Here is a 16176-nt window from a genome sequence, read left to right on the forward strand (position 1 = left end):
AGTTTTGTTTTAAAGGAAGCAGTAGCGGTTTTATAGATTTGTTGAATCAGTACTAAAAATAACTCGCTTCTGAGCAGAATCTTTTCAGATGCAAATGGACAGGGACAAGTTTTGAAGAGACAAATTTTAATATATCAGGATACATAAGTAATTTAAATAACCACATAACATTGTAGACTTCTAGCTTATCGTAAGCTTTATCTATCCTTCCATCCATCCTGGTTTTGTCATGTCTACATTTAAAAAAAAGTTCTCTGAAGTAAGGCAACATTTCTTTGTTGTCTGTAAAGTACCTAACATGCTTCTGAGCACTGAATAAATCTAAAGTAGTAGCAGCAAGTTTTTTATCCCATTTTGATAAGCTGTATCTCAGAAGTTAAGATGGTCCTTTTTGGTTATTACTTATCCTATCTGTTTAAAACCTTACCTTTTAGTTTTGCAGAAATACATCAAAGCAATTTTCTTTCTATGGAGTTTTTGATTGGTCTTTTATAATTTATCAACAAACTTGATTGTAAAGCTTTGTTTTTGGTGCAAATAACTCCATGTATATCAAACATGGCAAAGACAATTTTCAAAGTAAGGATTAAATTGTGATGATAAATATTTAAATTGCAGTGTTGAATACTTTCAGGACCTTTAGAGCAGTGGTTCTTAACCACGGGACCGGGGCCCCGTAGGGGCCCACAAGCCAGTTTCAGGGGGGCCTCTAAGAAGGGCCAGCATTAGACTCGCTGGGGCCCAGGGCAAAAAGCCAAAGCCCCACTGCATGGGGCTGAAGCCCAAGTCCCTGAGCCCTGCCACCCAGGGCTGAAGTTGAAGCCTGAGCAATGTAGCTGTGGGCCCCCTGTGGCATGGAGCCCCAGGCAATTGCCCTGCTTGCTACCCCCTAATTCCTGCCCTGGCTTTTATATGCAAAAAACCAGATATTGTGGGACAGGTGGGCCGTGGAGTTTTTATAGCATGTTGGTGGGCCTCGGAAAGAAAAAGGTTGAGAACCTCTGCTTTAGAGCATGTTTACACAGCCCACAGCGTAGAGAGCCTTCCATACTAGGTCAATAGACTTAGGTAATGGGGCTTGCACTAGTGGTCTAAAAATAGCTATGTAGATAGCGCTTTGAAGTTGCAGCTTGGGCTTTGAAGTCCACTCCACTCACTAGGCTTCAGAGCCCAAGCTCCAGCCTGAGCTGCAACTTCAATTGCTTTTAGGAGTCCTCAGCTAACACAAGCTTTGAATTGTGAGAAAACTGAGGGAGAGTTGTGACCACTTTGCCCTTTATGCCTTGTACAGTGGTATCAGGAGGCACTAGGCCTCAATTCATGACCTCAAAGGACAGTGCTATTCAAAAGACTCAGATCTCACACCCATAACGAGCATGCGCACCAACAGAGGGATCCATGTTGACTAAAACATCTTGAAGAACATCTCTTGGGTACTGAACTGCTTACTTCAGCTTATATACTAGAGGTCTTTAAAGATAAACCTGATCAGCTATAGGAAAGCGAACTGGGTTTTTCTGTTTTAAACATTAGCAACTGTTGTGTTTACCAAACCCCAGCTGTATGTCTGTACACCAGTCAAAACCCAACTTAACTTCTAGGCTGAATTTGAAAAGCTGAAAGTTAGAAAAATTATAGTTTGAGTGATAGACAGTGTAAATTTGATTTAGAAATGTTGAAACAGTGAAAATAAAAACTGGAAATGTAACTTTTACTCAATTTTCAGAGTCTAATCCAAGTGTTTTTACAAAACTTCCCCCAAAGCAGTGAAACACATAATTATTCTGTGCTTCTGAATGTACAGGATTTTGCACCCTAGCTCAGAGCATTTGTGTAAGAAAAGAAATGTTTTCATGGTCCATTGTATTTTTAGTGCTAGCATTTTTTTTTTCAATAAGCCAAAGAAGTTGAAAAGCTCTTTATTCAAGTACGTGTGTAGTAAAACTAAATCCAGGTACATATTTTGCAGTGGGTTTTGATATCTTGCAGCCATAAACAGTTGCAGATAAACTGTGTAGTACAGATCACATTTACTTCTGCAGGGCATTTTATTTGCTTTAGTTTCAAAGTAATTTTTGCTAGGAAGTAATGCAAATTATTGTATTGAAGAGATTTTTAAGGCTTTATTAAAATTAATTTTCAACACTAGGGTGTTACTCTAAAACTTGAATACTCTTTTGCCATAAAATTGTGTGATCAGACTAGTACAGTCTGCTCCCAAATTTTTGTATAGTATTCAGAAGGCTGGAATTTCAACACTACCTTATTTTTCTGTTTTGCAGAATGTTTGATGTGGGAGGCCAGAGATCAGAACGGAAGAAGTGGATTCATTGCTTTGAGGGAGTTACAGCAATAATCTTTTGTGTCGCGCTCAGTGATTATGATTTGGTCCTAGCAGAAGATGAGGAAATGGCAAGTAAACTAATCTTGAAGGAAGGGGGAGAAGAGAAAGTAGAAACTAAATGATCTTGAAGGAAGTTAAACCCTTTATGAAAAGTGTCTTCTGTTTTCACAAGAAAATAATTTCCACTTACAAATGTCCCAGTGGACAGTAGAAATGGTGAAGAAAATGCCATCTCTTTGAATATTACTGGCATAAGAAAATATCTAGAAAGAAATCTTACTAGATACTTTTGTTTACAGGTAGCTCTTTTCCATGTTCCAAAAGACGTTCTATTTTTAAATTAGGTAATGGGGTGAACGCTTTTTTTTAATTGCATAGTAGGGGCTTACGATGACAAATTTTGGTGGTTCAAACAATTTTTAGTGGAAAACCATATGGCTTATTTAGCCACAACTTTCTTTTCCCTGCGTGTGTTTTTCTTTTTCTTTTTCTTTTTTTTTTTTTTAACCTAGTTTCCAGTTCTTCAGTCTTCCTTTCTATATGTCTCTTTCTCTGATCATTTTCCCTGCATTTGCTGGTCTTCTCTAGCTATTTCTTCGTTTCTTTGGTTTTTCTTTCCGGCTACTCTTCTTTTCTCTTCTTTCAGGATCAGACTCCCCTAGCGGAAACAGACACAAACTAGCACCACTCTTTATTCATGGAGCTGACAAGAGTGATCCTAGTCTGTGTTGCTCTCTAGCTGGCTTAATAAGTGAAGTACTTTCTGTGTGCTGACTTTCCTGTAGACTGTAATTTGAGGAGTAAGGAAGTAGCCTTCAAATCAAGCTTAGGCAAATTGTGTCCCAGGTGGGTAGTTGTCTACTGGCATAAACAGTTAGAAGCATGGCAGAGGCTATTCGCATGACTGGAAAATGTTTGAGTAAATCGCTTTTGGGGAAAAACACTATTCATTTGGTCTCCTGGTAACACTGGAGTAGTTGACTATCAGGCAGGGCTGCCATATTTGATTTTCTAACTTCTTTTAGAGGATTTGTGCAGTAATCAATTTCCACGTAAAGGTCGCTGTCTTCCCTGGACTCTTTTTTCTTTATAACATTTGCAGTTATGTACGGAAAAGAGACACTAAACTGTGCAATTGTTAGACATTCAAAACTACAGTCATAAGTAAATGAAAAATAAAACAAAAATAAAGAATTTACTCACCTGAACGCCGCCAAAATTATTACAGGAAATCGTGCTTTGATGATCTTGTTCTCCGTTTTATACATCATGGGGTAGGATTCGGGGATTCAGTATACAAAAACACTTTTAAAGGAGATTTTATTACTCCATTGGTAGAGTTTCACTGTATCAAACAGGTATACATTTCCTGATTTCATTGCTATTGAAAAGGATAATGGAGGGTAGGCTGAAATATCTTCTTTTCAATTGCAGAATCGGATGCATGAAAGCATGAAATTGTTTGACAGCATCTGCAACAATAAATGGTTTACAGACACTTCTATTATTCTTTTCCTAAACAAGAAGGATCTCTTTGAAGAAAAAATCAAAAGGAGTCCCCTCACTATTTGCTACCCTGAATATGCAGGTATTCTGCTACTTGTGTGAGAAGTCAAGTCACTTCCAGTTATGGAATCTTATTCCTGGTTTTATGATGCATGAACCACCAGTAAGAAACAGTTTAATCTGGAATCAAAGTTGTGTCCTCCGCTAGTAGTTAGGGGAGACGGTTCTTTAGTTGTAAACTGAGCCAATTTGATATGAAAGTTGAGTAACATAAACATGAAACTTCACTGTGCCACTTTTAGTCACTTTAAAGTATGTGCCAAATCCTGCTCTTCTTACTTATATGAGTAGTCCCAGCAGAGTCAATAGAACTATGAATATGAGTAAGGCTAAGAGAATTTAGCCTTATAACTGCTCATTGTAGAGCAGGAATGTTCCTGATAGACCAGTATTCACTATCTCTGGGCTGCGAGCATTGACTGCCTGAAAAGCCACAACCAGGTCTAAAAATATCCCAAAATACAGTTAACTGCAGCTCAGAGATATGAAAAACTGTACATATAAGGTGAGAAAACTGTCCCAAACTTGTAACAGCTTACAAAATGGCAACTCTCGATGCCAATGATGATAGTCTTCCCAACAGAGATGTATTCTAAGGTGGTGGTTTGAGAGCATAGTAGGATCATTACTAACTTTAAACAACAATTTAAAATATTTAACTGTAATCAGAAGTATTGTTACTTTCATGGTTTATTGAAAGCTGATGTCAAACATCTTTTCAAATACATGGAATATTTGGAAACATTGGGGGAGAACCCACACAAATATTTGGTTTGTTCAGTATTTAAAGTGTTTAAACATTCTTCGTGATGAGATTCTTTCCAATTTATTCTGATTAGGCTCTTCTTGTACTCCATTTTGCTCCAAAACCTTTACAATCATAGGATTTTCTCCTAAAGAGATTTAGGGCATTTAGGTTTTTTTTAAACACATTGGAAGGGAAAATATGGTATGCAAGAATTCTTTAGGAAGAGACGATGATGTAATTCAGCAGTGGTCTGCATTTAGTTTTCTACTACCTATTGGTAGATTTATTTTATTTTCATAATTATATAAAATTCTATCATTCTCTTGTGCAGAGAATACTTACTTGAAAAAATATAATTAAAACTGGGAGAAAAGAGGGAATAGGCCAAATACAAATTTGGGCAGGTGGGGATGGAAGAAAGCTACATGAAAAAGAAAAGTGAGTGGAAACAAAAATAAATGGAATGAGGGAAGTTTTTGTTCCCTCAGTATTTAATTTCCTTAGTGTTTAATCTGAAAACATGAACAAACAGTTCCATGGAAACAAAACATCACTTCTATTTGCAGAGCAGTTAGAGCTCTTTAATAACCTGATCAACTTCCCATTGAAGTCAAGGGTAAAACTCCCATGTAAGTGAGAGTTCATTTGAGTCCTTGGCCGTCTGTATATATAACTTAAAACATTAATAATCCAGTATGTTTTACCACCAGCAAGAGTTTTATACTGTAACTTAAAACAGTAGTTGTGCAGTTACTTAAAACTGCACACCATTCTTCCATTTTTAAAGAAACTGTCCAGCAGTTTTTAAAAAAGTTCATGACTTCCTTCAAAGTGTATAATATTCATTGCTGCTTAGGCCTTATCTACGCTACGGGGGGAGATCGATCTAAGTTACGCAACTTCAGCTATGTGAATAATGTAGTTACCATGGGGTCCACACTACGCCATGTCGACTGGAGACACTTTCCTGTCGACTCCCCTTACACGTCTTGTTCTGGTGGAGTACAGGAGTTGATGGGAGAGCAATCGACAGTCGATTTAGTGGCTCTTCATTAGACCTGCTAAATTGATTGCCGATGCGTTGATCGCCGTGCGTTGAATCCCCGGTAAGTGTAGACACTTAGCCTGAAATTTAGTGTTTATTGAACAACTTTTTCCCTTCCTTCAGGATCCAACACTTATGAAGAGGCAGCTGCATACATCCAGTGTCAATTTGAAGATCTGAACAAGAGAAAGGACACAAAGGAAATCTATACTCACTTCACATGTGCCACAGATACCAAGAATGTGCAGTTTGTTTTTGATGCTGTAACTGACGTCATCATAAAAAATAATCTAAAAGACTGTGGCCTCTTCTAAGACTTTGCATTCAATGGTAATTGTGTTCCTTGACCAGAATGAGTAATAGGACTTTTCATCAATTTGTATATGCCTCAGCAATATAGAGCATTTGTACATGTACATAGGAATCTAATTCTTTTGATCTTTATTTTTAGATTTGAAGAATGACTTCACAAACTTCTAACCTGATGGGGTTTTAAGAAGAAAGAAGTATAAAACAATTTGTGCTGAATGACAGACCAGTACTGTACTTGCCTGTTTTAACAGCTTTATTTATGTTTGTCTTGTAAATTTAATTAATTAAATATTAGGTAACAATGAAAAGTATCTGAATTGTATGTATACTTGTAATTGTAGGAATGTTATTTGTATGACCATTGAACAGAATATTTTAATAACTTGATTTGCGTTCCAAAGTTTCCACGTTTTATGAGAATGCTCTTAAGGTGGGTAAACCTTCTTTTTTTTTCTTTTTCTTTTTCTTTTTCCCCGCCTTTGGATTATTTAAACATCTTGTAAAAGTTAATTTTTGTTTCATCTTAAATATGCATGCTGACTTATTAGGTTTTGTTTGCAAAACCAAGTGTTACAGGTTTCTTGGTAGTCTAAAATAATCTTACACTTGCTCAGATTTAAAGGGACACTGTGAATTCAAATTTGTCCCTAACCTTAGGTTTTGAAAAAGCTCTTAAAAATTTCAAGGCTAATGAAAGGTTTCTTTGATTTATTAAAATTCTAGTGGAAACAATTGATTACAAATAAACTTTTCTTGCAGTCTTTTCAGCACAAACATTACAACACTGAGAAACTGAAACCGGATTAGTTAATTTTCATTGCCCAAGCTGATGGAAATGTAAAAAGAAATTATTAGGATCAGTAACAGAGATTACATTTTTTAAAATGTATCTTGTCTATTTATCTTCTTTCTCCTGTGAGTGGCAAAACTTTCCTTGCTCTCGTAAAAGCCAGTGGCAAAACTTGAGAGGAAGAAGCCTTTTTTTCTTTTCATTCCGTGGAATTAGAATCAGGCTCCTAAGGTGTTGCTATTAATTGTAGGTAAGGAAACTAGTTCTACAAATTATTGGTAGTCATGAAAATATCAGACACTACCAAAAACAATGCACAGTGGTATCAAATATAGTACAGATATTTTCTGTTTCAAATATAAAGAAAATCTTCAGTATCTCCGATATCCATATGAGGTAATTATTTGCTAATGTTGACTTTTAATGATGTGCACTTGTGTGATTTTTAAACTGACAGTGTCCCTTTAAATAATATTACATAGAATTTCTTTTCAGTTAACTTTACTTTTCATTGTATCATTTACTATGTAAGGGGTATATTATGCATTGCCTTATGGGTAGTGCCAAAACTGATTTTTATACATTTGAAACTGAAATAAGCTTTTATTTTGTAAATAAGTTCTTAGATGGTTGTCCTGAGCATTTTGGTCACCTAAGAATTGTAATCACAACAAATTTAGAAATATTACTTTCTACACTTGTTAGAACATTGTATGTAACTACCATATACCATATTACTTTGTCCAAGACAAGAACACCTCTGAAACTGTTGCTAGTTTTCCATTTTTTCTTACAGATGCATATGCTTAGAAGTGTTCATTCTAAATGTCTAACTAGAGTTATTTAAAGCATTAACTCATTTTTTATTGTGTATTCTTTAAGGCTGTGAAATGGCCTTGAAATAGTTCTTATCTCAGCTCTTTTCATTCTTGTAATTTTTCATTATTTGCTATGGAATTTCTAAATGTTTTCAAATGAGAGTAAAACAAAGGAGCAGTAATGTTAATTTATTAATGGAGGTGTTGAAAATGTTCACACAGAACAAGCTCTTTTAGTAAGTAATTATGGTAAACGGTTTACATCTTGGACTGCTTTGAATTGTGCATTATCATGCTGCATTCACAACTGATTTTCTGTATCACTGAAATATTTTGTGACTATTTAACTTGTTGTCTTTGTACTTAATGTAAAAAAAAAATTGGATTAATCAAAAATTACTGAAAATTTGTCTAAATTCTTTGTGCCTTGCCTAAGAGAAATGTTTTTCATTAAATTTACTGATGGAAGACCTGCTGCATCCACTTTGTGAAGATAGTGAATACAAATGAAAAGAAATGAAATTGTGAGTAAATTCACATCAGAGTGTATGTAAGTAAAATAAAAATGAGCACACATTGATGACCTGAACTTTATCCTGTATAATTTACTAACATCCTAATAAAATTGAGATTTTTTTTTTTTAAAAAAAGTATAATTCTTTCCTGAAATATGTACACAATTTTTTGTCCTATACTAAACAAGTGCATTGAAAATATATCTCCTCATGAGTTTTTCCACTCCAGACAGATGGACTTTCCTCTTTTGACTTGCTGGGTTGGCAGCTGGACAAATTTCCATGAAGACTTCTCCTCCTCTCCGCGCCCCCCCCCCCCCCCCCATCTCCCCCACGGAACTGATACTGGTTCTGTGGTGGGAATCTCACAAGTCTGTGTCTTACATTTATGGAATGGTGTATACAAAATAAGCTGTTCTTTTTCATGCATTTTAAGGCCTAAAGGGGCTATTATGACGATCTAGCCTGATCTGTATAACACAAGCCATGGTATTTCATCCACTAATTACTGCATCAAGTCCATAACTTCTGGTTGATCTAGAGCATATCTTTTAGAAAGTCATCCAATTGGAAAGACTTCAAATGATGGAGAATCCCACCATCCCTTGAGCTTTATCTTCCAGCCTATTGGAGGGTGTTAGTTCTTTATATCTGACAAAGACATATCTGCTGACAAATTGTCTCCCTGTATGTAGATACTGATGGACCATAATCAAATTATCTCTTAACCTTCTCTTCCATACGCTAAATGCATGTCTAAGGGTTCTCACTGTAAGACAGGTTTTCCAGATCTTGAAATCACTCTTACAGCTCTTCTGAGTCCTCTTCCAGTTTTCCAACATCCATTCTGAATTGTAGATACCATAACTGGGCATAGTATTCCAATAATAATCTCGTTAATGCTGTATACACAGGTAATGTCACCTCACTTCTTGGTATTTCCCTACTCATGCATCCAAAGACAGTGTTAGCCCTCGTAGCAATAGCATCCTGCAGGAAGCGTGTATGCAGATAACTATCGTGACATCTGTCACTTTATAAGAACATAAAAACGGCCATGCTGGGTCAGATCAAAAGTCCATCTAGCCCAGTATCCTGTCTTCCAACAGTGGCCAATGCCAGGTACCCCAGAGGGAATGAACAGAACAGGTAATCATCAAGTGGCCCATTCCTAGCTTCTGGCAAACAGAGGCTAGGGACACTTTCAGAGTTGCTGCTTTCCAGAATAGAGTCAAAACGATACCAAAATGTGTGTGAGCCACCAAAATGACATCAGCTTGTGACGCCAACACCTTTGACAACTGAAATTGTAGTTTCCCTCTAACATGGAACAAAGAACTTGATTAGATCAGAAAAGTGGTACCCCTGAAGTTAAAGTCTGCTGCAGTTTCCACGGTACGCATCCGATGAAGTGAGCTGTAGCTCACGAAAGCTCATGCTCAAATAAATTGGTTAGTCTCTAAGGTGCCACAAGTACTCCTTTTCTTTTTCCTGAAGTTACTGGATCTGTCTTCCTTTTTCTCTCTGCTTCACTGTAACGCTACAGTCTAGAATCTTCCTCAGTCCACCTCTTGTCCAGCTCCCTGCAACAGTTTTAAAGAAACAGCACACCTTCCGTCCATCTTGTGTGTGTTTTACATTTCACCATAAATGACCAATTTATTAAGATTTTTAATGGAACCAGAGACATGCTTAAACCTAGTGATACTTTGGGGTACTCTATCCCAACATTAACTACCTCTTATGTGAGCATGTTCAGAGTTTGCCTGTGTATGATTTATCAGTTATGGCTATAGCGCCTAGAAATGAATTAATCTAGCCAATTTAAAATCTACAAGAATACTAAAATAAGATCTTTGTACTTTTGAAATGTTCAGAGTCTTTTGATAAGAGTACAAAGTATCATGGAGAAACTTGCAAGGTGTGAATCTGTTAGGCTCCACAGCCAGGTAAAAACCTATTGTATATGACTTGGAAGTATCTTCTTTGAGCGTTTGTCCACACAGCTATCACTGTAGGTGTGTTAGCCAAGAATCTTTTAGCCAGAAGTGTCTATTGGGGCTACGCATGCATCCTGCTTACCTTCACACACCCTACAGCAAGGGTAAAAAGGAGAGAGCAGCCTCAACCACCACACAGGTCCTTTTCATTGCCCATGGTAGTGAGTCAGAGCCCATGTTGTCCCCCAGCTTCCCCATAGTTCTTACATTTAGAATTAGTTTTGATAAGATTTTTCTTTTATTTTTCTTTTGAGTATCACCTTTGTACTGGAGAGTAGGTCTGATGGCTGAAAATAGGTTTCAGGGCTTTAAAATATGCCCTGCTTGCAGGATCCCTATGCTTGCCAATGATGCACATAGAAAATGTTTTGTTTAGGCGAGTCTCATATCTCTGAGTGTGCCATTTGTAATTTTTTCTGAGCTCCCACAAAGGGCTCCTCATGCCAATTAACTGTTTCTAATGGAAAGTACATTTTGTAGTGTAGATTCTGAGGTTCCCCCTCAAAAGCAGTCTGCTCCTGCTTCAAAAAACGCTTCAAAGTGTCTTCTATCTTCGGTGACTGACATTACTCCCTTGGCATCATTGGCATTGGTACCGCATGTGGACAAATGCTCAAAGAAGAAAGTGAGGTTACTTACCTTATAGTAACTGGAATTCTTCAAGATTCTTTTGAAATCGCACCAATCCCACAACCTGTGCTCCTCCTCTACTGATATGGAGCCCTTTACTTGGATTATATGTTAGTAAAGAAACTGAGGGGCAGTGGGGCTACTCTGCCCTTTATAACTTCACCGAGGACCGGGGCACAAGGATGTGAAGAGCACATGCATAGCCCCAAAAGACCCTGCTGGTTAAAATATTTTGGTCTTATGTGCATGGTGTGCACACTTCTACAGTGGGACCCAGGTTAAGATCGTATCTCAAAGAATGTTCCTGTAAATTAAGTAATCTGTCAGGTTGGAACAGACCAAACCACATATCTTTGCTCATTAGAGAGATTGACCTGCCATCTTTCAATATGGATATTTAATATGGATTATTTGTATCTGTAACTATAGAAAAGGTCAACAAATTAAGCAGAAAAACTTCCTTGACAATCTGTGTATTCTGAATTCCTGATGTGTGTAATGACATGAACCATTTTCCTAATGTTCCACATACTTCTCTCTTCCTGTTCTGACACAGTAGTATTTTAGAATCACTTCTGTGCATTATTGTTCTTGAACTATGTCTGTACAGGTTTGTTTATTTCTTTAAACCCACTGAGTGCCATGACACTTTTCAAGTTATCATGGGAGCACATTCTGCAGGTTGTTTACTTGTACCCACAGTATAAATGTTGCAAGAATTTGGTGTCATGTTGAGATCATTCAGAAAACAAAAAAAAGTTCATAGCTGTGCACTGATAACCTGCAGTAGATTAAGATTCAACTCAGTTGCTGAATTTGTTTCTGCAGTGTCTTGAATTGGCCTCTAATATTTGTTCATGCTGGGAATGTACTCTTGCCTTTGCGATGGATGGTACAGAGAATTTGTCCCAGGAGTAGAAATGGATCAAGTTTTTTGAGAAGACAAATTTGAATCACAGACTTTGGATCACAAATGTTTACCTGTTTCCCCCTTCCATACTCCCACCATATTTCTTTTTTACTAGAAACTTAATTTTAAATGTACAAAATTTAGTATGCACTCTTGTACCAGACACACAAGTTTATCTACCTAATTTAGGGTACAGTTGTGGCCCACATGATGTGCCAACACAGAGGAGTAAAAATGTGTAAGTCACTAATTTAATTCTCTGTGTGGTCTATACCCATGTCACGGTTCAGGGTGGAGAGCAGCCTGTAAAGGGCTTCTGCCCTACCTTCCCTACAAAGATGTGGCGGTCAGCACATTTGAACCAATGCAGAGAGGAAAGTAATCTGCACAAGGTGTAGGACTGGTATAAGTTATTTTCCCAAATGCAAAAAGTGACCAGACACCAGATTGTGATTTAGGGCTTGTTCTACATAGGGAAATTGACTGGAATAGCTATTGCGGGATAAGTTATTCTGCAATAGCTCTCTGTGGATATTCTTTTTCCAGAATCAGGGCTTGTCTACATTGGCAATGTTAAAGCGCTGCCGTGGCAGCGCTTTAACATGGCTTGTGTAGCCTCAGCAGAGCACTGGGAGAGAGCTCTCCCAGCGCTCTAAAAAACCCACCTCCACGAGGGGCATAGCTACTGGCGCTGGGAGCACGGCTCCCGGCGCTGGGGCACTGTCTACACTGGCGCTTTACAGCGCTGAAACTTGCTGCACTCAGGGGGGTGTTTTTTCACACCCCTGAGCGAGAAAGTTGCAGTACTGTAAAGTGCCAGTGTAGACAAGCCTTTAGTGTGTCCATACAGGGAACTATTCCAGAATAGCTTATTCCGCAATAACAATTCTGGTCAGTTTTCCCATGTAGATGAGTCTTGTTGCTTGGTCCACTCTTGGGGCAGAGCAATTATGTCCTGACCCGTACTTAGGATGTATGATAAAAATAAAATTCAACCCTTAGATTGTAAACAGTGTGGAATAGGAATCCATTTTTCCCTGTGAAGCACAGTGCATGCCAGTAGTATGATCTAAATATTTAATCTTTTCCTTATTAAAATAGCTTGCATTAAAACATTCATTTGTTGTATTATATCAGCCCATTTTCTCCCTCCCCCTAGATATTGTAACAGGACTGTAAAGCTTCACACTAAGTTGAAAAATATGAATTCAGACCAATACACTGAAGTATGGAGAACAAATGTGTTAGTCCAAATACAGTGACACAACTAGAACGAAGTGTGGGAACAGGTGGTATTAAATAAAGTTGAGACAAAATTGAAAGTGAAAGTTGAATGTGCCTTTTTTATCCATAATCTATGGGCTGGGCCTTCTTTTTTCAATCTGCACCCCCCTCTGAACAAAACCTTTAATGTTGTTGTGACCCTAGGCACCTCTGTATTCACACCCTACATATTACTGTAATAAGATTTGTATCAAATATGCCTTATGAGGTATAATGTGAAAGCTAAAAACACACTGGTTATTAATATTGTAAAATGCATGTATTGACCTTGTATGTGAAGTTACGACTTCCCTTTGCATGATGTTACTAGAACATGTTTAAGACAAGACAGACTTGTCCAGGTAAAAGTAAGAAACAGGTCTGTCCTGGACAAAGGAATGTGGGTTTTCCCCATTTTACATATTAGCGGTAAACAAAGCCATTAAGCTAAACCAGTGGGGGTTATCCTGATCCTTAACTTGAGAAACAGTGAATTAACAAGGCTCCTTCACCTCAGAGAGACAAAGGAGACTTGTAAGAAAAAAACAACCCTTTTGGGAATATAAGGAACAGAGAGGGGCTCTGTTTTCATCCTTCACCTCAGGAGACAAAGAAACCAAGTGATTTGATCTCTGTGATGGGTCCTGGCCAGACCAGCCAGTAAAAGGCTCGCAAGGAGACTGTGAGAAACCATCTTAGAATCATAGAATATCAGAGTTGGAAGGGACCTCTGGAGGTCATCTAGTCCAACCCCCTGCCTAGAGCAGGACCAATCCCCAACTAAATCATCCTAGCCAGGGCTTTGTCAAGCCTGACCTTAAAAACTTCTAAGGAAGGGGATTCCACCACCTCCCTAGGTAATGCATGCCAGTGTTTCACCACCCTCCTAGTGAAAAACTTTTTCCTAATATCCAACCTAAATCTCCCCCATTGCAACTTGAGACCATTACTCCTTGTCCTGTCATCTGCTATCACTGAGAATAGTCTAGATCCATCGTCTTTGGATCCACCTTTCAGGTAGTTAAAAGGAGCTATCAAATCCCCCCTCATTCTCCTCTTCCGTAGACTAAACAATCCCAGTTCCCTCAGCCTCTCCTCATAAGTCATGTGTTCCAGACCCCTAATCATTTTTGTTGCCCTTCGCTGGACTCTCTCCAATTTCTCCACATCCTTCTTGTAGTGTGGGGCCCAAAACTGGACACAGTACTCCAGATGAGGCCTCACCAATGTCGAATAGAGGGGAACGATCACGTCCCTCGATCTGTTGGCAATGCCCCTACTTATACACCCCAAAATGTCATTGGCCTTCTTGGCAACAACGGCACACTGTTGACTCATATCCAGCTTCTCGTCCACTGTCACCCCTAGGTCCTTCTCTGCAGAACTGCTGCCTAGCCATTCGGTCCCTAGTCTGTAGCGATGCATTGGATTCTTCCGTCCTAAGTGCAGGACTCTGCACTTGTCCTTGTTGAACCTCATCAGATTTCTTTTGGCCCAATCCTCCAATTTGTCTAGGTCCCTCTGTATTCTATCCCTACCCTCCAGCGTATCTACCACTCCTCCCAGTTTAGTGTCATCTGCAAACTTGCTGAGGGTGCAATCCACACCATCCTCCAGATCATTTATGAAGATATTGAACAAAACTGGCCCCAGGACCGACCCTTGGGGCACTCCGCTAGATATCAGCTGCCAACTAGACATGGAGCCATTGATCACTACCTGTTGAGCCCGACAATCTAGCCAACTTTCTACCCACCTTTGTAGTGCATCCATCCAGCCCATACTTCTTTAACTTGCTGACAAGAATACTATGGGAGACCATGTCAAAAGCTTTGCTAAAGTCAAGGAATAACACGTCCGCCGCTTTGCCTTCATCCACATCATCCCTTCATCTTGAACGAAGACTGTACCTTGCTAGATTGTTTTGGACTTTTAAATGCATGTTGCCACTTATATTTGCTTGTATGTCTCAACAACTCTTCTAAGAGGCTGAATATTAAGGGTATGTCTGCAGAGCAGCTGGGAGTTGTGCTTGCCAGCATGTGCAGACATATATGTACTAGCTCTGCATGAGCTAGTGTTAGAGATATCAGTGTGGTGGCAGTGGCTCAGGCCAGCCGCTCGAGTACAATTTTGGGATGTCTAGCCTGTGCTGCACCCATGCCACTGCAGGCACACTGCTATTTTTAACACACTAGCGGAAGCAGATCTAGTGTGTGTATCTCTACTTGAGCTGAGAATCACACCTCCCAGCTGCTGTGTAGACACACCCAAAGTCTTTCTGTTGTAGTGATGACACTGATTTCTTTGATACAGTGTTTCTAGTGCAGGCAGTTACTATGTAGATAGAACATAGCCAGCATTTTCCGTCACCTGTGACTTTAAAAGTATAGTGCTGGCAATTCGAAAGGGCAGTACTCCCACTAAAGTAGCAATGCTGTTTCAATACAGCTACTTCGATTCACCTATGCTAAAATATCACTTTCAGAAACAGTGCTTTCTGGAAGAGGTCTTCATCTGGAAGCAATTAGCTAATTAAAATGACTTGCAAAAAGGAGTGCACCTTGCATTGTGGACATCTTATCACTCGATGGTTTCTTTGATTTATATTGCTTCAAGTTTTGACAGGCTTTTGCACTGCAAAATTTACACTGCAAAAAACCAAGTTGCAATCCCATAACTTTAGGAATCCTGTATGTCGTGTTCTTTGAGTGGGTGCAGATGTGTGTTACACTCCTGTGTGTGCACATCCTGTGCATCAAAACTGGAGACTTTTGCCTGGTAGTACCATAGGGGCAGCACTCGCATCCCGTGGCTCTAGCCCTTCCCTGGCTATTTAAAGGCAGTGCCACCCTGACTCTCCTCACTGCCCGTGGCTAGAGTTGGAGCTTTCTTTGTGTGATGATTTACCTCATGCTGTTTTTCTCAGTTTCTCTGGAAATTTGTTGTATATAGTTCATGGTTAGTGTAGCTTAGTAGAACCCTTAGTTTAGTTACAGTAGTTAGGATGGATAGTTAGTTGGCCTGGGTGACGCCCTCATTAGGGTTTAAATATTGTCTGTTGTGTGGGGTGGCTAAACCCAGTAGTGACCCACACACAGTGTTTGTTGTACCTGGAAGAAGGGCACATTAAAAAAAGTCATTTAAGAGGAGGATACAGGTGGTGAGAGATTTTTGTGTCTGAATCAGCACCTCTTTGAGCAGGTCACGAAGCCTATTTCAGCACTGGGGACCT

The 16176-nt window shown here is 38.9% G+C and overlaps 1 protein-coding gene across 1 annotated transcript in view; it reads left to right on the top strand.

The window, feature by feature from the left end:
* Positions 1-8265, top strand: part of GNAI1 (G protein subunit alpha i1) — a 69988-nt gene extending 61723 nt beyond the window's left edge. Inside the window, exons 6-9 of the mRNA XM_073328619.2 lie at positions 2283-2412; positions 3779-3932; positions 5827-6033; positions 6155-8265. Coding sequence (XP_073184720.1) covers positions 2283-2412; positions 3779-3932; positions 5827-6017 — 475 coding nt within the window. The 3' untranslated portion in view covers positions 6018-6033; positions 6155-8265. The remainder of the gene's footprint in view (positions 1-2282; positions 2413-3778; positions 3933-5826; positions 6034-6154) is intronic.
* The last annotated feature ends 7911 nt before the right edge of the window (positions 8266-16176 follow it).

The sequence above is a fragment of the Lepidochelys kempii genome, chromosome 1 (genome assembly GCF_965140285.1).
Source record: "Lepidochelys kempii isolate rLepKem1 chromosome 1, rLepKem1.hap1, whole genome shotgun sequence".
Taxonomy (NCBI): domain Eukaryota; kingdom Metazoa; phylum Chordata; order Testudines; family Cheloniidae; genus Lepidochelys; species Lepidochelys kempii.